General features: G+C 34.1%; 2 protein-coding genes across 6 annotated transcripts in view; both read left to right on the top strand.

The window, feature by feature from the left end:
* Positions 1 to 13,318, top strand: part of JCHAIN (joining chain of multimeric IgA and IgM) — a 409,126-nt gene extending 395,808 nt beyond the window's left edge. For 3 of the 4 annotated variants that reach the window (XR_012060597.1, XR_012060593.1, XR_012060594.1), the window contains one exon: positions 13,180 to 13,318. The gene's annotated coding sequence lies outside the window, so the exon portion shown is untranslated. Of the gene's footprint in view, positions 1 to 7,384; positions 7,483 to 13,179 lie in introns of all 4 variants that reach the window. The other variant, XR_012060595.1, reaches the window with a different exon arrangement.
* CSN2 (casein beta) overlaps positions 1 to 26,747 on the top strand; it is a 161,506-nt gene that overhangs the window by 122,152 nt on the left and 12,607 nt on the right. The window contains exons 2-3 of one of the 2 annotated variants that reach the window (XM_072941057.1): positions 67 to 120; positions 13,180 to 13,219. Coding sequence is in view for 1 of the 2 variants with exons in the window: in XM_072941055.1 (XP_072797156.1) it covers positions 13,180 to 13,219 (40 nt within the window). In the remaining variant the exon portion in view is untranslated. The remainder of the gene's footprint in view (positions 1 to 66; positions 121 to 13,179; positions 13,220 to 26,747) is intronic. The other variant, XM_072941055.1, reaches the window with a different exon arrangement.

The raw sequence follows: 26,747 nt of genomic DNA, 5'->3' as shown, positions 1-26,747 counted from the left end.
AGTGAATAATAGATTTTTATTGTAATTAATTTGCTATTTTCAAACATCTCCTTGAAATTTCTTTAGTGTGTGAAAGGGAAGAAAACCCATCTCTGTGAGTAGGAGAGTGAAAATAAAAAGGTAAACTTTAGATTTGCTTAGGACAAATGTATTTTATTAGGATATGTTTGAGTAGCTCAAAGTTACTTACACTCAAATATTACTGAGCTGATAGAGCCAGGTATTACATTTTTCTCTGTTCTTTTTAAATTTGTATTTTTCCATTTCTATCATTTCATGAAAAATAATGTGATGGATTTTGATATCATAACCAAGTTGTTTTTTAAACATCCGCTAGTATTTCTCTATTACTAAGCACAAAGAATACCAAAGTAAAAGGGACCATTAATTTTAGCAGAAAAAGAAACAAGGATATGGAGAAAGGGAGGAGGAGGAAAGGAAGGAGGAGGGAAGCAATTCAGAGAAGTCAAGTTTTACCTTTTGACACACAGTAGTAAATGACAAGACCAGCTTGGAACACCTGGTAGGTGTAGAGGTTTTAGTATTTAAGTGTCTTTTATCAGCCTCCCAGCCTCACATCTTTATGGGGCTCTTACGAATTTTATTTTTACATTATGCCAGTTATGCTTCATGAGGTCTGAGCGCGTTTAGTATGTTTAGGGTGTGTTTGAGTATGTGCATGTGGGTGCACATACTCAAAATACATTTTAAGTCATTAATGACCTATGTAGCTTAGTGCAAGAAAAATGTTCATATAAAAACACTAAAATCTATCAAGGCATTTTAAATAAATACAAATATTGGCCAGAGGACAAGAAATATGAGAGATATTTTAGACAATTATTGATAGCATATTGTTCAAAATTGCCCGACATACTTACAATCATGGCTAACATGAGAGCCATAATAAAGGCAAAGAGAAGGATCTTCATATTGGGCAGAGTCCTGTGAAAGCATATGAGAAAAATCAGTAGCACATTCACTGCTGCCTTTACAAACCAAACATTTATTGATCTAACTGTGTTCTGAAGCCTTGTGAAACAGATGAGAAATACAAAGACAACTGAAACACACTGCTTGAAATAGTGGAAATTAGAGACTAGTAGGGACCTTGATAAGTAAAGGCAAATGTTGTGATATCGAAACACCACATTTCTACAAACATTAACAAAACAGACATCTGAAACAGGCCAAGCGAATGGCGGTGTTAAAAAAAGAAAAAGGTAAAATTTGCATTACAGTATATAGGGTAAGTAAAGAGTTGTTGGGAGCTCATAAACAAACAAACAAACAAAAAAATGCAGCACCATGAAAGTGAAAAAGTTCAGCTTGTAAGAAGGGCAAAATGGAGACAGACTGACCACTTAGATTGTCGTGAAGTCATAGAGGCTTGAAATAATGACATTAGTGATCATAATTAAAGCAAAGTTTAAAGAGATGTTTAGAAGGTAGAATGACAAGGACTGAGTTTATAATAGAGTTAGTGAAGGTGAGCTAGTTTTCTGGCTTGAGAACTATGTGGATGGTGTAACCTGGTAATAGAAATTTAATAATAGTGGGTTGAGAAAAATCAAGTTGAAAATAATTTTCAGGAAAAATATTTGTAGTTTTTTGTTTTGAAATTGAATTAGTAAAATGATATAATCTTCCAAATATTCTTATTCAAGAAATTAACTGAATGTAGGACTCTTTGATTTGTACTTATAATTCTATACATGCAAGTAAACACAGTTCTCCCGTTGTTGAAAAAGACTTAAAGCAGATTACATCTGAATTATAAACATCCAAATAAAAATATTTCCACAAATACATCATACACAAAGATAAACTGAAAGTGGCTTAAAGACTTAAACATAAGATAAGACACCTTAAATCTCCTAGAATAGAACATAGGCAAAATATTCTCTGTCATAAATCGTAGCAATATTTTCCCAAGTAAGTCTACCAAGACAATAGATAGAAATAAGTGAAAAAATAAATAAATGGGACTTAATTAAACTAATAAGGTTTTGCACAACAAAGGAAATCATCAGCAAAAAGAAAAGACAACCCTTGGACTCAAAGAAAATATTTGCAAACGATTCAACTGACAAAGGCTTAATTTCCAGAATATACAAAGAGCTCATGCAACTCAATAACAGCAGCAACAACAACAAAAATTAACCCAATCAAAAATGGGCAGAAGCCTAAACAGACATTTTTCCAAAGAAGATGTAGCGATGGCCAATGGGCACATGAAAAGATGCTCAATATTGCTAACTATCAGAGAAATGCAAATCAAAACTACACTGAAGTTATCACTTCATACTAATCAGAAACAGAGAAATAAATGTCAAGAAAATATAAAGGCTACTAGCATACCCTTGCTACAGAACACATCTCCTCCATTTTACACATCAGTCACTTTGTACAACATTTACACATCAGTCACTTTGTACAACAATCACTGTCAATTCAGAGGCATTAAGATCCTGTATCCTTCAGATTTGACATAGGGTGATCATTTCTTTAAATTATTTCTGTATTATTAATTATCAATTATCAATAAATAATATGAACTTAATAAATATTCTTCAGATTATTCTACCAATCAAAATATTAGTAGAAGACATCATATTAGGCACAATACCTTTCACCCAAGATGAGACTCACGCGTCAGAGAAGCTGAAATTTTGAAGTCCTAAGAGAGGATGTGCTTCCCTAGAGGACTGAAGTATTTAAATACACTGAAATCCTCCACTTGTCTTTCTCAATCATGTTAATTATGAGATCATATTATAAAACTGCAAATACTGCCCAAATCCTGTCCCCACAGACACTAAGAGTGAAATTAATAGAGTGATTTACAATAGAATATTGTGAAATAGAGTGATCAGGAAGCACATGGAAATGTCAAATGTTAATCTCAGTTTCAATCTAGGAAATGTGATTTTGACAAAGACAAATATGGTAGAATAAATCACATTAGAATTGAAGTGGCAGAAATGTTTCTTGAGAACACCATTTACTTTAGTTCAAGAAATATGTGTTCGAAATGGAACAAATCTATGCCAAAAATATATCATCCAATGAAAATTTTACCTTTGTCTAGTATGGTGACAACTGTCAATTAAATTGGAGTCATCATTTATTTCAAATATGTTTCCTACAAACTATTACATTTTACATTTATTCTATTGACTTTAGGATATTTCCTTAAAGTATATTCAAGTGCTTGGAAAAATTTGGTAATCTTTTGGGTATTGCATGGTAAAATAATTCTTATCCTTAAATTAAGTAACCATAAAATCTCAGTAGTATATATTTCACATAGGGACTGGATGCCTATAGTTGGAATTTAATTTCCTTCCTTTGAGTCTTAAATGTTTCTCAGTGGAAGTCATGAGTTGACGTAATTATGCTAGATAGAAGAAACTAAACTGGTTTCACTAAGTCCCTAGACAAATTTACAAAAAATATTTCTTTGCTACTTATTGGGTAATTTAATGTATTCAGAACCAAAAATCAGCAAATCATGTAAAATTTAAATAAATCATACATCTTTATTCATCATTACTCAAAATGTGTTGCATGAGACCATCAGAATCAGCATCGCCTGAGAGCTTGTTGGAAATGCAAATTCATTAACCTTCTTTCCAGACACATTGAATCAGACTCTTGGACATGCACTAGGAATCTCATTGTAACAATATCTTCAGGTGATTCTTTTAGCAACATAAAGTTTAAGAAGCCCCATAGATACTCAAAAAAGGTATTACTTGTTTATAGATATCACCCTATAAATAGAACTTACAATTTTGTATCAGGTATTTTAAGGACATATTTATTAGGTGAATATTTTATGTTGCATATGAACAACCTCCTTACAAATTATTCTTATTCTCTGGATAGTATACAAAACATACATAATTTATTAAGGCAAAAAAAAGGAAAGTTAAATTCAATTTCAATTATTTTTTAATGATTTCTATGCCTTGTAGATATACTGTCTGAAATGCAAATCAAATCTAATTTCTAGTATATTCTGAATGGAGAAAAGATACATAGGTTTCAGCAAGCCCTGAAACTAGTCTGATTTTTAAAAATGAGCCTTGCTTTATTCATTGCATAAATGACAAATGATTTTCTTCCTTCTTTCCTCTGTTCTTAATTTCTCCTGCCTTTCCTCACTGATTTTCTTCACTCACTTTTGTGCTTATTGATTCATTTAAGCAATGGTCCTAGCTACTATTCTAGATGACCTATGATAGTCACAGCCTAGTGAGCAAAAAGAAAACAAATGCTCCAGAGGCCCTACCAAGCAACAAGAGCAACAAACACAATCTGCCAAGTAATAAAAATTGATAGATGTTAACATTAATATTTAAAACCTACAATTAAACTTAACTCACTAATATGTTAGTTTGGGGCACCAAAATGCAGGTGTTATTCCATCCATCATTTGCTGCTTCAACACGGTAGGAAGTGGAGGGATTATGTATGACAGTAGGACACAGGAATAGTGGACTCTAAACAAAGAGTGGACTTCTTGTGTTACTTGTGGTTTCATCCTATAGGAACAATGGGTCATTTTGGAAGACTGATAAACCAGAACATGTCCTGATAATTTATATTAAGAACACAGATGTCTTGTTCATACTAAACCAAGCACCATCCTGTTTGAAAATGCCAAGGTCTTTCATTTAGAAGAAAAACATCAATAAAGAGCTACTGTGTATCACAGATGTGGCATTAAGATGGTGGCATTAGAATGCAACCTGTGAATGAGTATTGATGGTGATATTATTGCTGGAAAGTCCCAGTCCTTCTCCTCTTTCATTTCTTCCTCTTCCTCCTGCTTGTCCTTCTTCATTTGTCCTACAATGAAAGCATGATCTTCAGTCTATGACAAAATTCATGCTTTTATTATTAAATAAAAAACTTTGCATTATATTCCTGTGTGAACTACTAAAAACAAAAAATCACAAATGACAATAAAGAACAACTTATGACTGACTACCTGATAACAAAATATCTCCAAGGCATTTGGGATACAAAAATGACGATCTTCTCTTCCTGCCCTTCAGAGGGTTTACCTTATGTTATGGATTGAATATTGTGTCCCCCCAAATCACATGTTGAAGTCATACCCCCAATATGATGTATTAGTAGGTGAGGCCTCTGTGAGGAAATTAGGTAGAATGAGATCATAGGGTAGAGCCCCCTCACCCTCGATGGGATTAGAGGCCTTGTAAGAAGAAGAGACACTGGAGCTTTCTCTCTCTGGACCACGTGAAGAAACAGTAAGTAAGCCAGGCAGTGAGCCTGCACCAGGAAGCCAAGCGTGCTGGCACCCTGCTCTTGGACTTCCCAGTCTCCAGAACTAAGAGAAACAAATGTCTGCTGTTTAAGCAACTCAGTCTGTGTCATTTTATTATGGCAGCCTTAGCTGAGTAAGATATTTTGTAATTTGTAAAATAGAAAGTTTAAAGGGGAAGTGAAGTTAGAAAAGACCACGGAGCAAGTGGAATATGTGATTCTAAATTGGGGAGGAAAAGGTCCAGACCAGAGCTTAAGATTTAGAAGGATTCGTCTATTGATTATAATGTACACTAGAAATTGAAGAGATCATATAGGTATGTGTGTAGAGTCAAGAGAGAAGCAGGCTGAGGAGAGAAATCATAGATAACGCTGATGTAATGTCTGACAGAAAATACAGAAGTCCTCGGATGTTTTCTAGAAGGGAAAGAAGAACAGAAGAGAGGAGAATTTCCAGCAGTTTGTGAGCTGTGGAAACCAAGGGGATGAAATTTGAAGAAGGAAGCTTAACTATCATGAACAAATGTTATAATTACCTTGAAGGTTGCTTAATGTCCTTAGACTACAGTTTTCAAATGGAAAAGTTATAATAAGTATTTGGACTGCTTTGATAATATATATAAATCACATTGAAAATGAATTTTCAAATATAAACATTTGGACTGCTTTGAGAATATATATAAATCATATTGTAAGTAGAAAATTTTCAAATATAAGTATTATTATTTTATTTTATTATTATGCTCATTAGAAAGAACATCTTAATTAAAATATTTTTCTAAGGCTGCATGAGGAAATGAAAACTGAAGTACAGAGATAAAACAACTTTGTCAAATATGAGAGTCACCTGAAACTTAAAGACTGGTGGGAGAAAGTTAGAAATCTGATCAGACATAGATCAATATACAAAAGAGTGAGAGGGGGGAAATGAAGGCAGTGATGTCAAATGGACTCACTTTTTTTTTTTTTTGCTAAATAGGTGACTGTTTTCTGGAATTGACTAATGTATAAGATGAGTTAGATGCATCAGAAAATTAATGTTATTTTTGACAGTTTATTGAAAGGAAAGAGTGAGAGGTGTATGGCCAAATGAAAGAAAAAAAAAATTTAGAAAGCAGTATTAGATTCTACACTTGGGAAATATAAAAGGAACTCTTTTTTTCCTGTACAGTTTAGTATCTTTGCTAGGACATTCCAGAATTGACATTTTAGCAAGCAGCTACTTAAAGTCAGAGATTCAGAGGAGTATTTGAATTATTGCCAGGGTCTCTCATTTACAAGGCAAAATCAATAAAAGGCTGCTGCTATGTCAAAGATGTGACATTAAATTGTGGCATAAGGATGCAACATATAAATGTTATGGTGATATTATTACTGGATTTTCTTCTCCTTCTTTGTTCTTCTTTTGTTCTTCTTTTTCATGTTTGAAACTGGATTTTTCACTCTCACCTATACAGAAAAAGAAAATAAAAGATTGCCTAAAATGTACAATGCTGTAAAAGCATATACATTCTAGCCTGTTACAGAATAGCTGTTTACAGATTATTTTACTTATTTATAGCTAAATTTATATAAATATATATATAAATATTCATATATATCACTGACTATACTATTAAAGTAACTTAGTGTCTGAGTAGACTATTAAATCTTCATTAAATTAGTATCTGAATAAATAGCAATTATCATTCCATTTCTTAATATATTAGACAAAAAAATTTATCATTACACATCCAATGAGAAATAGTTACTCTTTTCACCATATACTGATAGGATGTTATTAATTATTCTAATTAGATCTAGTTTAGTATGCATCTGAAGATGCTGCAACTTCTACAGTTAGAATTGGTGGATCTAATTGAAATCTAGATTCACTCAATTTTGTTAGCAAAATAGCTTTAGAGAACTTAAAAGCAACTTTAAAAAAATAATTTTAAAACGATCTCCCTCAAAAAAATAGAATGATGCCATTCTTTCACCTCCAGATTGCTTCAAACAGCCTTATAAAGTTCATTGTTTTCTAACCTCCTGCCATTTCTAATTGTCCTCTTGAAATTTCTAATTGTCCAACAATTTTTTTTTCCAGCAGAACTTCTGGCCACTTTGTTTTGCAGCTTTCCTTTTTGTGTTAGCAGAAAATGTGGCTCACATTCCTCATCTGAAATTAAGCTTCCTGAGGGCCAAGTATGTATCTCATTTTTGTAACTACAGCTTCTCCCGTTGTGTAATGTACATGTTGCACACTTAATGAATGCAACATGAAGAAACAAAAAATACTTCAAGGTGAATATTTCTATTATACAAAGTATAAGTGGAACTATTACTTTTGACATAATAACAATTTTTGAAAAGTGCCCTTTACCTTTAATGTGTTTCACAGAAACAACTGAGTTTGACAAAACTTTTGACTGGTTAAATTATTTTCATGGTGTTTCTACAGGATGTAGGTATTCCCTGTGCCTTCCGAAGAAATTGACTACAACTTATTTTTAATGAATGTGTAAAATACATGGTTGCTATAGCACAGTTTTCATTTGAATCAAAATGATTTCACAATTTAAAATGTCATACCAAAATTTTAAAAATATATAATTAAGTTGTTTCAACATGACTTCCTGATTTTGCATTTTCTGCCTAAATATCTTATTTTATTGTTTCTTGAGTTGTAGGCATAAAAAAATTACCAAGTGGTCAAATGGAATGATAAACTCAAGACGTAACAGATTTCACTTAAAAAGAAAATATGTATTTAAATTTTAAATGAATGGTCCTATCTACATTTAATAAATATTTAAAGTAGTAATATTTAAACCCACACTCTGAAATGCTTAGTTTTCTCTGTTACTTCTACATTCTTACCTCAGAAGTTCATTACATCTAAGATATATAAAGCCCAAAAAAGTAAAGTATAGAACTGAGACATCTCCAAATCCATTTAAAATAAATGGTTAGATTCATGGTTTTATGTTCCTGCTTTGTTATTTCTGTTGTTTGGTTGATGATGAAAAGTTTACGCTTTAATATGTTAACTTACCATTTTGTGTAAGAGTTCTTCTAAGACTTACCACACATATCCTTTCACGTTTAAACAATGAAGAAGAATTAGTGTATATGGACTTTAACAGCTATTGAGCAAGTGATGTCTCCTAAAGTCATATTTTCTTGTATTTGTCACCGGGACCTTCGTTAAGGGCAGGGAAGAGTCACGGGACTGGAGGTATACTGAAGGGTTCGAGTCAAGAATCTCTCGGTTTATTGCACCCAACTAGAACCCAACATAGGTTAGGCGAAGTAGAGAAAAGGAAGTAAGGGTCCACTCCAAGGAGAAGTGAGGAAGGAGGCATCTCTGTACAAGCCATGGTCTCTGATCTGGCGATGGCTGTCACAACTGTGAGGGGGAAGTAACCTTCGCTCTGATGGGGCCTCCAGCAGCATCTCTTGGAACAACTCTCAGCAGCATGGAGTCTGGGTCTCTGGCAAACAGCTTTCGAATCACCTAGTTAAATATGATGATGTTTATCTTTGGATGTTAAGTATGTGTGATTGTTAATTTTACTTTACACTTTCACACACTTCTAGTTGTCTGTGATGAAGTAATACTGCTAGTAAAATTAGAATGAAAACAATAAATTCATTAAAAATGGAAAAAAAAATCCAAAAAACAAAAACACCAAAATTAACAGGCATGAACCAAAAAAAAGGAAAGTATGACTCACAATAGAGAGAGAAGTCAATAAACAGAAATGAGACCAGGTATAGAATTAGTAAACAAATATATTGAAATATTTATTGTAATTATATCTAGATGATAACAGAAGGCATGCTTGAGCATGTTTGAAAAATACAAGGTCTGAGATGCAAAGCATGTTGACTATAATTAATAGTAGGATTAGAAAAAAAGATGAGGGAACTTGAAAGAGTATGGAAGGAGAAAAGATTAGGAATCTTGAAAATATAGCAATAAAGCTATCCAAAATAACATGGACAAAAAAAAAGGGGAAGTAGTGCAAAACAGCAGTACTTCAAGGAAGTGTGGGTCAACGTGTGTGTTAATACATGTATAATTATAGTGAAGGAGTGAAAAATGTCCACATATTAGGAAAACTATAAACCATAGATCAAGAAGCTCAACAAATGATGACTGCAAGAGCGTGAAACAAATTACTATGAACACATTACAGGGACATTGCTTGCAAGCAGCCAACAAAAAAATATTAAAAAGTAGCCAGAGAAAAAAGATATCATATACAGAGTAGCAGAGGTGAATGATGGCTGACTTGCTTTTGCAAAATATATAAGCTAGAAGGGATTGGCAATTTTTTTAAGTACTCAGAAAAAAATATCTGTCAAAAAATACCATAATCTGTGAAAACATCCTTCTACCATGAAGATATAATATTTTTTTTCAGACTCACAAAGCTGAATGAATTATGACTAGCTGACTTACCAGAAATACTTAAAGAAATTTCTACTGGCAGAAGTCAAGTGATACCATGTAGAAATTTGTATCTACTCAAAGGAAGCACAAGGAAAATGGTAAATAGAGAGATGCAGATGAAACACCTCAATTACCTGTGTTTTAAAACTCTCCAAAATTATAAAAAAATTTAAAAATATAATTACAATGTATGGTGTGGATTTTAATGTATGTACAATTAAAATATATGATAACAACACCACATAGGGCAGTGAGATAGGAGGGTACTGTTTTAAGATTCCCTATCATGATGGCTAATATTTAAAAAAGACAGATGACAAGTGTTGTTGAGGAAGAGGAGGAAAGGGAGCCCTTATGCACTGTGGGAATGTAAATCTGTGCATTCCCTAGGAAAAAACATTATGGAGGTATCTCAAAAAACTAAAACTAGAGCTACGATCTAATCCCACCCTCCCATGTCTGGGTACTTATCTGAAGGAATTGAAACCAGGATCTCACGGTGACCCTTGTACTTTCAAGTTCACTGCAGCATTATTTACAATAGCCAAGATGTGGGAACAATTTAAACATGCACCAACGGATGGATGGAGAGGGAAAATGCGGTATATGCGCATGGCAGAATACAACATGCAGCTTTAAAAAAGGAAGAAATCTGCCCTTTAGGACAACATGGACAGATCTGAAAATTTTTATTCTAAGAGAAATAAACCAGACACAGAAAGGCAAATATTGTATGGTACCCCTTATGTGTAGAATCTACACTTGTCAAACACACAGAAGCACAGAATAAAACTGGAGCCAGGGACGGGAGTGAGTGGCACACAAGAAAGTGTTGGTCAGATGGTACAAGGTTTCAGTCATGTAAAATAAGTAAGTCCTGAGACCTGCCCTACAGCACAGTGCCTAGCAAGCAATCCTGTATTTTATCCTTAAGATATGCAAAGGAGGACCTCATGTTAAGTGTTCTTACCACATACAAACACGTAATGATGATGATGATGATGATGATGATGATGATGATGATGATGATGATGATAATAATAATAATAATAATAATAATAGAATGAGAGGAAAGAAGGAGAAAGGGTGTGGGCAGAAATATTCTGAGGTTATGGGTATGTTTACGGAGTTGATGGTGGTGACGGTTTCATGGGTATGAAACCCCGAACTCATCCCCAAACTCCTACCTCAGTAAAGTAGTTTGAAAAAATTAGAAAATACATTTGTGTTGTTTTAAGCCACTGGGTTTCCTGTAATTTGTTACAGCAGCAATAGGAAGCTAATCTAGACAGCGTGGGAGTATCACAAGTAGCATGGGCTTTGGAATCTAATGGACATGAATTTTGATTTTCTTCTCTAACATTCACTAATTGTGTGATTTAGGCAAGTGACTTAATTCTGGTCAAGGCTGGATTTTTCATCTGGATGTAATAACTTCTGATTCAACAGGATAATGTAAAGACCTAATAAAATTACTTGTGGGGAAGAACTTAGCCCTCAAGTCTAGACAGTGGTTATCATTCTTGCTGCCATTTTTAGATACTTGTTCTACGTCAGGCATTGCATAAGTATCTTGTTTTTGTTATTTCATGAATTCCAGAGACTCCTTTAGGATGTCGGTACTCAAGAAGATAGAGTTCAGACAGGCTAAGTTAATTGGTGAGAATCGTGCCACCAGAAATTGAGAGAGCCATAATTAAAACACTTGAAAAAATATATATGCATGTGCAGATACCTATTTGAGTGACAGGCCATTTATCAGTCATTTTAACATTGATACTTAAATCTATCCTCTTCCAAAAGAAAACCATAAATAAAATTATTTCTCAGTGCCCAATTTGTTAGCAATGCTTGATGGATGGAATGTCTACATGACATCTCGCCGTCTGTATTTTGAAACTATGCTGTACTTAAACTCTTTTATGAATAACACTGTGATCACAAATAATGAGCTTTTAGCCATATATATATATACACACAAAAGTATACATGCACATTTTATTATATATAATAATAATAATTTATTAATGTATACATTGGTTATATGGAAAAAGTGAAGGGCAGAGGAGGGAAAAAATGTTTATTCCTAGGTTTTGAATCTCAGCATCTGCACAGTGAAATTAACCGAGACTGGGTGAGGAGCCCAGCACGGAGTTTTACACAACACATATAACTTAGCATCTACCACTTCCCTTACTCTGATTCTTCCCTCAGTGTGAGTACCACTCCTTCTGTTCCCTTCAAAATTCTTTGGTTCCAACAGCAGCCCTCTCTGCTGTGTTCAACCCCCAGGCAACAGGTCCTTAGTTTGGGCTGCTTCACTCAGGAAGAGAAGCTTTGTCTCCATTAATTTTGGTGAATAAAAGTTTCTATCTCATAAAAATTGTAGTACAGCATCATTGGCCGATTTTTAGCTGCCAACATCTACCATCATTGCATAGCTAAGATTTTCTTTCCAGTTTCATGCTGAAAGGTGAATCTGTTTTCCATGTAAATGTGATTAAAATTAAAGGCAAGATTTTCACTAGTAGGTTAGTGATTTCATGCAAACTGTATGGATTGACGTTTCTTTTATAAAGAATATTTTGCAATTAAAATGAGATTGACTAGATGATTTTCTTGTTTTTAGAATAGCCACTCAGCTCCGGCATGACTTGATTTCTTTCATAATCATTGTCCCAGAGGTTATAAAATAGTATTGTATGTCTTTTCTTTATAAATACTGACATTTTGAAGAATGTTATGAGAATTTACGTAGCATAGCTGCAGAAAATTTTTATTTGCAGTTAAAATAAGGATGGGTGTAATTGGGACAATTGCGTCATTCCTCCAAAGATATGCTGAATCCCTAGATCCCAATATTTCAGAATGTGACCTTATTTGGAAATATGGGTTATTGTAGATGTAATTAGTTAAGATGAGGCCTTGCTGAAGTAGGCTGGGCTCTTAACTGAATACAACTGATGTCTTTATAAGAAGACAGAGACACAGAGGGAGAAGGTGGCTTTGTGATAAAAGAGACAGAGATCGAAGAGATGTGTGATGATTTTACGAACCAAGAAATGCCAAGGATTGTGAGGAGATGCTGGATACTAGAAAAGCAAGACATTGTGCCCTAGTGCTTTCAGACAGAGCAAGGCTCTGCCCATAGTACTGTGAGAATATAAGTTTCTGTTTTTTAGCCGCCATTTCCGGCACTTTGTTAAAGCAGCCCTAGGACGCTAATACAATGGGTTACCCAGTGCATGCTTGATAGATCGATTTATTACGCAAGGCTTTTTTTTTTTTAATTTTCAAAATACTTTAACAGAGAAAAGAAAGGTCAGATTATCATTACTACTGTTTTAAAATTATTGATATTTGATCTTAGGTGTGTATTCTTTATGTAACACTACTTGATTGAATTTTCTTTTTCTTTTTTTTTTCTTTCTTTGTTTTGAAAGCTGGAATTTGGACACAGCAGGAAGAACAGGAAGAATCATTGTGAGTACAAAGCAAATAGGACTTCTCACCAAGTCTGTGGATAAGGAGAAAACATACATTTTATTAAATTTGAACAATAAATGAATCATTGCTAATGTCTTTACGTTTTCTTATTTTTCAGTTATATCCAGATATAACTCTTTCTGACTAACCAAGTGTTCACAATTGCCCATTTGTTACCCCTGCTTGTCTCCTCCCTTCCCACCTTCCTTGGTGCCTTTGACCTTTGCGTGCCCCAAGCCTGGACAACCAGTAAAAAAGTGGAACGTGCCCTCTTATCAGCTTATCCTGAGAATCAGCTGACCAGAGTGGACACCCTTTCTACTGGTCATTTCCTTCTGCTTGCCCAACTTCCCCTAAAAGTTTCTGCTAATCTTTGCTTACCTCTCTTATCCTATAAAGAAAAGCCTTTTTCTGTTCGCCTTTGAAACTCTTGCAGATTTCTGAGATTTGAACTTTCTTCCTATTGCAATGATCTTTGTTATGAATAAAATCTCTCCTTGTCTAAGTTTAGAACTGTTCTTCTTGGACATGACAAAAGATCCTTGACCAAAGCTGTGCCTGCTTAAAATCCTTCATATAAAAAAAAAGCTTTACTAAAATTATTCTAAAATAGTTATATAACCAGACTCTAAATTGCTGTTATCACTACCACTGTTTCTTAGTTCAACCTCTTGTTTTTCATGTTAAATTATTTTGATAGTTTCCCAATGGACTTTACTGCCTGTCTATCCTTTACCTGCCATGCACCTGCTCTATAGATGCCTAAAGAACCCATTCAATCATATCCCTCCTGTATCAGATGATAGTCTCACTTATAATTGCTTGATTTTACATCCATTTTGAAAACTAGATAATAAGCCATCAAGTGCAGAGATAAATCATGATATTTATACCCCCAGTGGCTAATTCACTGCCTGCTCAGGATGTAGTCAAGAAATATCTCATGACTGAATGAATACAAACTTCTGTTGGAATTTTATTTTCTAAAAAAATAACACAAGGAACAGTATTTATTTTCAATTGTTTCTTTCTGTACTTCAAAATAGCTCCTTTATTTCCAACACTTCAAATGTGTAACCAATCTAATTCTGTGTGGTACTGATAGGATAGTACTTTTCCTGGCACTTCAGGACCTTAAGAAATCTTGAATCAATATTGAAAAATTCAAAGAATGATTTCTATCTTTTTTTTTCTCCACTTGTCACTGCTCACATGAGGTGCAGTGGGCTCAGGTCTGTATTTTTAGCCCAGTTGGACTTTCACTTTGAATGCTATCCTCTTTCCAATTGAGCTTAGCCAAATTATCTTCTTTAGCATCTTCTGTATAAACACAGCCAATCAAACATATTCATAATGCAAAATTCCATAAAACAACAATAACAACAACAAAGAAAGAGATGGACAGATGGCAGCAGAGCCATGTCTCTTTTCTGAAAGACTTACTTGCTTAGTCCTTATATTTGCTTATCCAATCCTGACAAACGTGTATCTATTTCTTTGTTTTTTTCCTCCTTCCTTCCCTGATTTGGCCATTCATTCAATCCATCACCAAATCCACTGATTGCCTTTTCTTAGGGTCTCCTTCTCATATTTCTTTAAGTCTTTCTACCACCAACCTATTTCTGTCCCCCTGTCCTCTGCTTAAATACAGCCTACACATTTCATCCATTTATATATCTTCCAAATAATACGTTTAATATATCCTTTCTTTTTCAAGTATCTTCAGCTGTTGCCTAGTGCCTAGGGAGTCAAATACAGTGTCTTGTCCTGTCATTGATGGCATTAGGGAGTTCAATTTGAATTAATTCTCTATGTGCATTTAAAATTTACTGAAATCCTTGGGAACTATTTCCACTTTGAATTGTGGGACAGCCTCCAAAAATATTCCTTGATTTTGCAGTGAAATATTTAACCTTTCATAGATTTTGGAACATTTATTGTTGTTTTACACAAAATTGACTTTCTAAAATCCAGTTGGTAACATTTCCTTATTTTCTTGTAGGTATTATTTTAGAGCAGTGGTTCCTATTCTAATTGCTCATCAGAATCTTCAAAGCCAAGTTTCTCAAACTTTCTTGTGTTATTAATCATATAGGGATCTTAATAACCTGCAGATTCTGGTGCAATAGGTCGGAGTATGGCTTCAGAATCTAAATTCTGACAAGTTCCCAGATGGTGCTTGTGCATCCACTCCCAAGATTACCTTTAGAAGGAAAAGTTTTAAGCAACATCCAGGCACAGATTAAGTAGCAGGGCAGCCTGCAGTCACAATTATATACAATTCTCTTTAAGAGCTTTTACGTAATACGCCCTTCAGTAGTCTAACTGATTCTGTGATGTGGTTAAGAATTATGATACTGATTTTGTCCTTGAGAAAAATTGAAGTTTAGAAAAAGATCAGGAATAGTTCTAGGTGATGAAACTAGGAGTGGTCAGGACTAGGACACAGACACAACTGCCCCGTCCCCAGAGCCCAGCCTCTTAACAATGCCAGGACATATGCTCTCTTTTGGACACACTTAGAGAAGTAAGTGTACTTTACCAGAGCTACACCAGACTGGGTTTCTTCAACTGGGGCTGCTTTTGGTTTGACAGCTTGCTTTTGCTTTTTCTTGTTTTACCTGTCACCATTGATACCTCTGAAGGATATTAAATGTCACTAGACCCGGCTTACCTCTGTAATCATGTCCTGTGGTTACCGAGCAGCGTTTTAAGGAAATGGATATTGAAAAGGATAGATAGGATAGTTTTGTGGATACCGCTGATACGGCACGTATTGCTGGTATGGTTGGTAATACCCAAACTGTACACAAACGAAAGGAAAGAAGAAATTGCAGAGAATTGAGACAATGATGGTGCAAATATTTCTCAGTAAATTTCATTAAAAACTTAGGTTGTTAACGTTGGTAGGACCTTATATATCATCTACATGATTGTGTTTTCAAGCTTTTAGGTAGATTTTAATTATTTTAAATAAGAATGTTTTAAAGTGGTAAAATGATAAAGCACTTATATTTTTGCTGTTTGTTGAAAATTTTGCTGTTTTATAATACACATGGAGCCATTGATTATAGCCAACCATTCATAAAAGGTTAAGTTATTATTTATAATATTACTTTCAAGCTTCTTTGCCCATCCTTGAATATTCCAGGGAAGAGATATTTACTAATTCCAGGTTAGGTGGAATTACTACTTCTCACTCTTTACTTATAAATAAAATACTGTTTCTTAAAACTCCTACATTCTTAAATATTCACTTTTGTTAATCCAAATGTCCTCCATCCCTCCTTCAGCATCCTTTTATTTGGTGCTGTTTGAATTCATCTACTGACTATATTAGTAAGAATTTTTGAGACCTTATCACATCGATAGACATGTCAAAATAACATGCACTATCACGGAAACATTTCACTAAGAGGAATGTTAAATAAATTAAATTTTTTATCCTATTTAATGTGGTTAGTTCAACATACACTAAGGACTGCATTGCCTTTCAAAAGAATCAGGAAGTGGAAACTGACAACATTATATGTATTTTGAAAGTCTCTGTGGTCTTTTAGGCATATTTTGTATTTAACATAATTAGACTCTCAATATTCTTTAGATCAAGGTAATTATTTACTAGACAAAGATACTTGTTTTTTTGAGAAAACAATTGACTTTATCAGGGTGGCATTATGAGTTTTCATCCAAATGCTATTAGTACACAAGACTCCTGGGTTTTACCCAGTGTATCATAAACAAAAAGACAATGTGTACTTTAATCAGTCATTATGTAAATATGTAAATATATAAATATCAGAGAAGAAAATATTCTTGTACTATACCACATTATCAGGAGAATACGTACATTGTATTTTCTCCATTTCCAGAAACGTTTCTGTTAAAGTAAAGAACAGATTAACATTTTAACACATGTTTACTTTTCACGTTTTCCAGTGAAGGAAAGTGTCTTACCTCTTCAGATGAATCAGCTCTCTGGGAAAAAAGGAAAGACAAAAATAGTTAACATTTTAATTTTACAGTTCTAGATTGAGTGTAAAAATGCATTTAGCTGCCACAATTATGATGAAATGGAATGAAGGTAAAGTTCTGGGGAAATGATACACTAAACTAATTTTGTGTTTGTAGAATGGCATCTTTTATATGAATGAAGAGAAATATTTCACTGTAATTCATTTGCTACATTCAAATATCAATTCACTTTGGAACAAATTCTTTTTTGTGTGAAAGGAAGGCAAATCTATCACTGTGACTAGGACAATGAAACTGAAAAGTTAAAGTTGGGGTATGTCAAGTCAAATGTTTTTTATATGGAAATGTTCAAGTAGCTTAAAAGCTACTTACATTCATATATTAATTGTGCTAATAGGGTCTGGTATAATGTTTTTCTCTTTTTTTAGATTTGTGTTATTTTATGAAAGATAATCTGTTAGACTGTGATGTCATGACCACCTTGGTTTTGAGACATCCAATAGAACTTGCTGGATTAGGAGAAATATTATTATTTCTCCAAGAACATCTCAGTAACTAGACACAAAGAATAGTGAAGTGAAAAGTACCATTGTTTTTACGAAGAGGAAACACATTTAGAGGGAGGAGGAAGAAAGCAATTCAGAAAGGTCAGTTTTACCTAATGACACAAAGTAGTTAATGACAATACAGGTAATCCCTGACATTTGGTAAATCTAGAGTTTTAAGATTTAAATGTCTCTATTAGCCTCTTAGATTCATGTCTTCATGGGGCTATTTAAAATTTTTAATCTTTACATTAAGTTAATTACACTTCTGTGTCTGTATGCTTAGTGTGTTTGTGTATGTATGTATTCAAGATTTATTCTAAGTCCTTAATGTACTTATGTAGCTTAATTCAAGGAAAATGTTCATATAAAAATATTAAAATTTATAAAGCCATGTTCAGGTAAATGCACATATAGGCCAAAACACAAGAAATAAGAGGAGAGACTCACGCTAATTTCTGAGAACATATTCTTCAAAATTTCCTGACATACTTACAATCATGGCTAACATGAGAGCCATAATAAAGGCAAAGACGAGGATCTTCATTTTTGGCAGAGTCCTGTGAAAGCATATGTGAGAAATCAATAGTACATTCACTGCTGCCTTTACAAACCTTTTATTGATCTAAGTATGTTCTGAAGCCTTAGGAAACTGACTAGAAATTCAAAGACAATTCAAACACATTGCCTGACATCATGGAACTTAGAAATTAGTAGGAACCTTGATAAGGAAAGGTAAGTGTTGTGATACAGAAATACTAAAGTGCTATAAACACACAGAAAATGGGCTTCTTAAACAGACTAAGAGAATGGAAGTATTAAAGGGAATACAAAGATAAGACCTGTGTTATGTAGAGTAAGTAAAGAAAGTGTTGGGGTTCCTGCAAAGAAACGAAAATGAGGGAGCATGAAAGTGAAAATGTTTATTTTGTAAGAAGGACAAAAACTGGGGTCAGGATGTCCACTTAGATTGCTGTGAAATTACAAGGGCCTTACAAAATGACATTAGGGATCCTGATTAAGGCAGAGCTTAAGAGATGTTTAGAAGGTAGAATGACAAACAACAGAGACTGGCTTTAGAATAAGGAAAATGAACCAGGCTTCTGGCTTAAGAATTTATAGATGGTGCAACCCTGACATTACAAAATTAAGGATGCTAGGTAGAGAAAAATCAAATTGAAAAGAGGTTTCAGGAAAAATATTTGTAGCTATTTTGAAAATTGAAATAATCTTCAAATAATTTTACGAACACAATTAAGCTAATTTGGGACTCCGATATGTTTTCATAATTCTGTATTTGTCAGTGAACCTGGTTCTGTTGTTGTTGAAAAAGAAAGAAAGCAGATTACTTCTGAATTATAAATATGTAAATAAATATGCTTCCCAAAATATTAGGTAAATAATGGGTAAAAACTCTTTCTAAATAATTTTTAGTCATCAGGTTTTACAGAACATCACAGCAACATCTTTTCCCAAATGATAGAAGAAACTATTCTTCTGCTAAAAAGCACTACATCTCTAACATAGGAATCGGAACTGGGGACTGGTGGTATTTCTCTCTTTCCTTATCTGCTGATTTTGCTTCATTGGTTTAATTCAGGACTGGCATTAGATAAACCATGAAAATTATGTATTTCTTGGTGAAGTTTCTCATCACCTTCTAGTTGAACAATTGTTCAGTCATGTTATAATACAAAAAACAATGCAATTATTAGTGTTGTTTATACTTGAAATTTTATTTAGAGGATTGAGAGAAATTCACAGGAACTAGTATTCGATAGATAGATAGATAGATAGATGGACAGATAAATTGAAGGACTCTGAGAAAATACTTCCCAAAGAACTCAGTCATAGAAGTTTGAAATAGTAAAAGCTTTTTTCAGCCAAATCACAGAGGAAACAAAAACGTGTTAAATAAAATGAATTATTAAAATAAACTAGTCTGTTACATGGTGTTAACTATGCAGGAAACGGGAACCTATTTTGAATGATGAGAAGGGCAATCAAGGAGTAATGGATATGAATTAGTTACGGGAATAAAGTAACTTTGAAAAAGGTTACTTAAACCTTTGAAATAATGCACACATTTGCAAAAAGAGTTTATGTCACTCAAGAGAGAATTTTCTTCTAAAATGTAATCTTCAACTTTAGGTCAAGGTCAAGGTAATTATTAACAATATGGATATCAGATATTGAGTCAGGAAAGTGGAAAGGCTACTAGGAGATCCCACCAACAGAGAAGATGGAGCACATTTTCTCCATTATCCACATCATTTACTTTATACAATAATTATTGTCAATTCAGAGGCATTGACATCCTGAACTTACCTTCAGATTGTGATATAGGGTCATCATTTCTTTAAATTGTTTCTGTGTGCAAAATTATCAATAAAAACATACATTTTATAAGTGGTTTTCAACTCAGCCTAGCGAATGAAAGATTAGAAAAAGACATCATATTATATTGTACATGAACATATTACCTTTTCCCAAGATGAGACTCACCAGTCAGAGAAGCTGAAATTCTGAGGCCTTAAGAAAGGATGTTCTTTGCTAGATGACTTATGTACTTAAATACATGAAAATCCTCCATTTGTTTTTATAAATCATGTCAGTTATGAGATCATATTATAGAACTCAAAATACTGCCCAAGATCTGTCCCCGCAGACACTAAAAATAAACTTAACGGTGATTTTACAATAGAGGATTGTGAAGCAGTGATCAGGAAACCAATGGACCCTACGAAAGTTAATCCCACTGTTAGTCTGCGTATCTGTGAATAAGACAAAGGGAAGATTTGCTAGAATAAACCAAGTGTAGAAGTGAATGGAAATGGTAAAAATATTTCTCTAGAACACCATCTTCCCTATTTCAACAAATGCATGTCCAAGTTGAAACAAATCTATACCAAAAATAATACAATCTTCTCAAAATCTTGCCTGGTTTTTAAAATGGTGGTAACTGGCATAATAAATTTGAGCCATCAATTATTTCAAACATGTTTCCTATGACTTATTAAGTTGTACTTTTATTTTATGACATGGAATATTTTAAGTCTTAAAGTCAAATATTTGTAAACATGTGGTAATCTTATGAGTAGTGTATGATACAATAATCCTTATTTTTAAAGCCAAATGACCATGAAGCTAGTAATTTATATCGCTCATAGTAAATAGATGCATGTGTTTCAAATTGAATTTACCTACTTTGCATCTTTAGGGTCTCATTTTTGCCTCAGTGGAAGCCAGGTATTGACATGATCATACTCTTACTCAAAATGCAGTATGTGGGACCATCGAAATCACTGTCACCTGAGAGCTTGTTGGAACTGCAAATTCATTAGTCTTCTTTCCAAACACATTGATTCAGAATCTTGGAGGTGTAAAAGAAATACCATTTTAGTAATATCTCCAGGTGATTACTTGTGTACTGTAAAGTTTGAGAAACCACATAATAGACTCATAAGTGTATATTTGTCTCTAGATTGGACCCCTTAGAAATTAAGGCTTCATTTTATAGCAGATGTTTGAGGAAATGTTTATTAGGTGAATTTTCTATGCTATATTTGAACATCCCCACCAGAAATTAATGTCATACTCTAGGTGGCATATAAAATAATGTAAATGCTTTATAAAAGTAAATAAAGGATTAAAATCCAATTTATTTTAAATAATTCTTGCTCTTTTTCATTTTTTTCTATGCCTTATAGATATATGAAGTCTCCTCAAATGCAAAGCAAATCCAATCTCCAGGATATTCTCAATGGAAAAAAGATATACAGGGTTTAGAAATTATTGACATAAGCCTGATTTTTTAAATATAAGCCCTTCTTTATTTATTTTGAAAACATCAAATGATTTTCTTTTATCTTCCTCTGTTCTTTCTCTCTTCCTGCCTTACTGCTTTCTCTCACCATTTATGTCTTCTTGATTCATTTAAGTAACGTTTCTCGGCACCATCTGGTAGACCTATGATATTCATAGCCTAGTGACCAAAAAGTAGTATAATGCTCCAAAGGCCATGCCCAACAGGAACAGCAACAAACACAAACTGCCAGCTAATAAAAATGGGTAGATGCTAAAACATTTAAAATCTACAATTAAAATTAACTCACGCATATTTCAGTTGGAACACCAAAATGTAGGCATTATTCCACCCATCATTCTCCGCTTCAACACGGTAGGAAGTGTGGGGATTATGCATGACAGTAGGAAACAAGAACAGTGGACTCAACACAGGAGTGGCCTTCTTGTGTTACTTATGGTTTTCACTTCCAGGAACAGTAGGTCATTTTAAAAGACTGACGGACCAGAACATGCCCTGCTATTTTATAATTAAGAAAAACAGATATGTACCCTCTATAAGCAAAAACCATACTTCTTGAAACTGCCAAGGTCTTTTATTTACAAGGGAAAAATAAATAAGCACTCCTGCTGTATCACATGTGTCCCATTAAATTGGTGGCATAAGGATGCAACCTGTGAATGGTATTTATGGTGATATTTATGCTGGATTTTCTCTCCTTATCTTACTTCTCCTCCTGTTCCTCTTATTTCTCCTCTTTCTTCTGCTCCTCCTTCTCCTTCATTCCCCTCTTTCTCCTTTATTTCTCCCGCAATGAAAGCATGGTCTACAGGCTGTTACAAAATTCATGATGTTTATTTAACTAAAAAAAAAATTGTGTACATTCCTCTGTGAACTATTAAAATGAAAAATATCACAACTGACAGATAGAAAGCAACATATGAAGGCCCACTAGATAACAAAAACCTCCTGGGAACTGGGAATATTCAAAGTGACAGTCTCCTATTCCTGCTAAGTGGCTTCCCTTATGTTATGGACTGAATGTTTTTGTTGCTCTCAATTGAAATGTTGAAGCTCTATCCTCCAATATATTCTATTAGGAGGTGGGAGTCCTAGGAGGTAATTAGATTTAGATGAGGTCATAGAGTGGATACCCCTTCTAATATGGAATTAGTGCCCATATTAGAAGAAGAAGAGAGCCTAGAGCTTTTTCTCTCCACCATGGGAAGATTTGGGAATAAGGCAGCTGTCTGCAAGCCAGCAAGAGGGCCCACACAATAGAATCCAACTATGCTGCACTCTGGTTTTGGACTTCCCAGCCTCTAGAATAAGATAAATAAATATCAGCTGTTCAAGCTACCCAGCCTACAGTACTGTCATCCCTGTGTAACTTCGGGGGATTGGTCCTAGAACCCACCAAGGACACCGAATCCATGGATGCTTCATTCCCATGGTCAGCCCTCCGTATCCACAGCTGAGCATCTGTGGATTCAAACAAACCAGGTTATGTAGCACTGTATTTACTATTGAAAAAAAATCTGAGTATAAGTGGACCAGAGCAGTTCAAATTTAGATAGTTCAAGGGTCAACTGTATTTTATGATAGCAGCCTAGACAACTTGTGATTTGTGAAACAGACAAGGATAAAGGAAATTGCAGATAGAAAAGTCCAGGAGAGAGTTGAATATGTGATGCCAAATTGGACATAAAAAAGATCCAGACTGGAGCTGAAGATTTAGGAGTAACCAGCCTATTCATGTAATAAAAGATGCTAAATTTGAAGAGATCATATAGAAAAAGGTTGAAGAATCAGAAGAGAGGTGAGGACGGAATCCCTAGATAACAGTTTATGTGTAACAGAAAATACAGAAGTCCATGAATGTCTCATAGAAGGTAAAGAAAAGCAGAAAAGAGGAGAATTTCCAGGCAGTTTGTAAATTGTGAAAGCCAAGAGGCTGAAATTTCAAGAAGGAAGCTTAATCATCATGAAGAAATGTTACAATGACCTTGATGTTGCTTAGTCTTTTTCAACTACAACTTTGTATTGAGGAATAGTTACAATAATCGCTGGGATTGGATTAAACAAGAATGGTATAAATCACATTGCAAATAGAAAGTGTTCAAATAAAAACGTCAAGAATTATTTTTATTTTTATCATGATAATCTTCATTAGCAATAACATATTAATTTTTTAAAAAATTCTTGAAGGATGAGGGAGAAAATGAAAACAAAAGAACAATGGTCAAACATCTTAGGAAAATGTGAGCTTTCATTTGAAGTTTTAAGATTTAAGAGGGACAAAGTTAGAAATCAGACATAGATCAATATACAGAAGAGTGCGGGCGGGCAGTTAAAGGCAGTAATGCTCAATGGACTCAATTTTTCTCTATGAAATAGGTGGCTACTTTCTCGAATTGACTGATGTTGAGATGAGCTAGATGTTTCAGAAAACTAATGCCATTTTTGGACAGTTTATTTGAGGGAAAGGGTGAAAAGTATATAACCAAAATGAAAAAAAAAAAAAGACCTAGTAAGCAGTGTTGAATTCTACACTATGGGAAAAAAACAAACTTTTTTTTTTCCTGTACAATTGAGTGTCCTCGGTAGGATAGCAGTGTAAGTTTGAGGACTTTCCAGGATTGAGATTTTACCAGGTAAGTTTACTTAAAGTGTTAGATTTAAAGGAATTATTTGAGATATTGCAAGGTTGTGCTAAGTGATAAATATGGAATACTGAATTTCATATTTAACAAAATGAAATAAAATTAAAAACAGAGAAAAGAAAAGGAAATGGAAAAACCAAGGGCCTAGAGGTTTCTCTAAGATCAAAGTAAATGTATTTTTGTTTCCACCCTAGTCTTCTTCCAAAACACAAATAAAGATCTTATCCTCTTCAAAGGTTTTCATCTCAAACCAAAGCGTTAACTTGAACTACAGAACTTTAATAACCTGCACACCCCTTCTCTTGGCCTTCTTTCTTTCTTTCTGCTTCTTCTCTATCTAGGTAGGTATCTTTAAAGTTTCCCCAAATGACACACAAATTTCTTTTGCAATAAATTTACACTTGCTGTTCCTTCAACTTGGAAATTTCTTCCTCCAGTCTCACTCCTACACTCAAAGTGGATCATTTCTTAATTGTCACTCTACCATAGAATATGTTCTTGACGCTCCTATTTAAAATAGCCTCTGTGACCTTGCCCCTCCTTTTACGTCTTTAGAGCACTGTCACTCCCTGAGGTACTACGTATCATTGTTTATGTCTTGTTTCCCACTCCCAACCCTAATGTAAGCTTCATGAAAGTTGGGCTGTGTCTCTCTTGTTCTCTGTTGTGTTTTCAGCAACCAGGACAATAACTGACAACTGAGCACTCAATAAATTTTTATTGATGAAGGTCATTGATGACACCACTAATGGAGGCATTATAATCTTTATGTCCCCAGTGCCTGCCTGCTTTTATTAAGTGACATTAGGAGTTCGCTGATGGCCTCTCTGGACTCAGTTAGGACCCTGGGGAAGGTTTAGGATACGTACTGTGGCAACTGGAACTGGGAACAAATCGGAATTGTTAGAATAAGTAGTTCAAAAGAACCCTGCTGAGGTTGTGGACCATATATTTGTAAGATATGAAATAGGATGAAATAAATTAGAATTTGTTGACCTCAAAGAAGCTCTCACATAAAGTTGCTTCAGTATAACTCAAAGTAGGAAGACAAAATATTTAAAGGAATGGTTATCTAGCTTAGCCTGTCAGTATGAAAAATACAGATAGAATTATGCCTCACATTTATTTCTTTTAGAAAGAAAAAAAAATGTTTCTGTTACTTGAAAACAGCAGTGAAAAGAGCTTAACAGTTAACAGTTGTGACCATCTCATCAAATACTAATTAGGAAAGCAAGTATCATGAAATGCAGAGACTGCAAGTGAAGTAATACATGAGTAAACACATAAAAGGAAACTTTAAGTCCAATAAAGGATCACTTCAATTTCTACTACTGGTTTATGTTACTGTCTAATAAATGCTTAATATTTGTGATACAACTGCTGGCCTACAAAATTTCTTTAAATTCACTTGTTAAAACTATTTTCTTTGATTCCTTTTCTTATACGGCTATCTTTTATTTTGGGGTGTTGGGAGAAGTAGACTTACCAGAGTGGGTGTAAAGTAATAAGGGATTTTCTTAATGTGATTCCATAAGTTCAAAGAAATTAACAATAGTCCCCCCCCAATTAAACAATATCTATAAGACAGATTAGGTCAACTGATACCAAACAGACCGAACTACAGAACTGTTCATTACGTAAAATTAACTAAAATTGTGACTACACTCATAAAGTGGACTAGAATATAGAAATCATATAATAAATTCAGAATTGAGACAAAAAGGTTTTAAACTGTAAGAATATATTTGCCAGTAAGAAGGAAAGAAGACAATTGCTGAATTATCAAGATATGTATATCAATTGTCCATATTGTTTCCCATAAGTGGTCTTCAGAGTTAGAGAGACTGAAGTGAAACTCCCATGATCCTATGTACTGAAATCTGTCGCCCTTGGCAGGATGCTGAATCTGTTTGAGTGCCACTTACTGACAGAACTATGTAAAGCACTTTGGGTAGTGCCTGTCGTGAGTGACAGCTTAATAAATGCTCCCACTGCATCCTTGTTATTACTTTGATCCTAGTATGAAGACTTGATCCTACTACTGTAGAGTTCCTGAAATCACAAGAGTCATAGCCTTTCCTTAAGAGCTTCAGTTTGTACAGAGGGAAAGCCACTGGATCTTTAAAAAACCAATTGATGTTTAGAATTGCCTGAGAATAATTATTAAATGAATAAATGGTTTGGCAAAATTAATATTACAAATATGTGCTACTGTAAATCATTTTGGCCAAATATTAGGAAGACCTGTAGAACTTTCTAAAACTGGGATTTAAATTATATTTCTAAAACTATAATTAAACAGAAACAAAGTTCTAAACTCAGGTAGGTTTTTAGTGGAGAGGGTCCCATTTGGGGAGTGTTTTAGGCAGAAGCTGGTTCTACGACAAACGCTTTAGAGGAAAATTTGTTGTTTGTGGAAGGGTGATAGGAATAGCTCCCCCTGTTGGCATTTTGTGTGCCCTGCAGTCCCTAATTAACATACATTACCGTATTTAATCTCCACAAAAATTCTCACAGGGCCAACAACACTATTCTCA

Source organism: Vicugna pacos, chromosome 2 (assembly GCF_048564905.1).
Source record: "Vicugna pacos chromosome 2, VicPac4, whole genome shotgun sequence".
In the NCBI taxonomy this organism is placed as follows: Eukaryota; Metazoa; Chordata; class Mammalia; order Artiodactyla; family Camelidae; genus Vicugna; species Vicugna pacos.
This window is presented reverse-complemented; position numbering and strand designations above follow the sequence as displayed.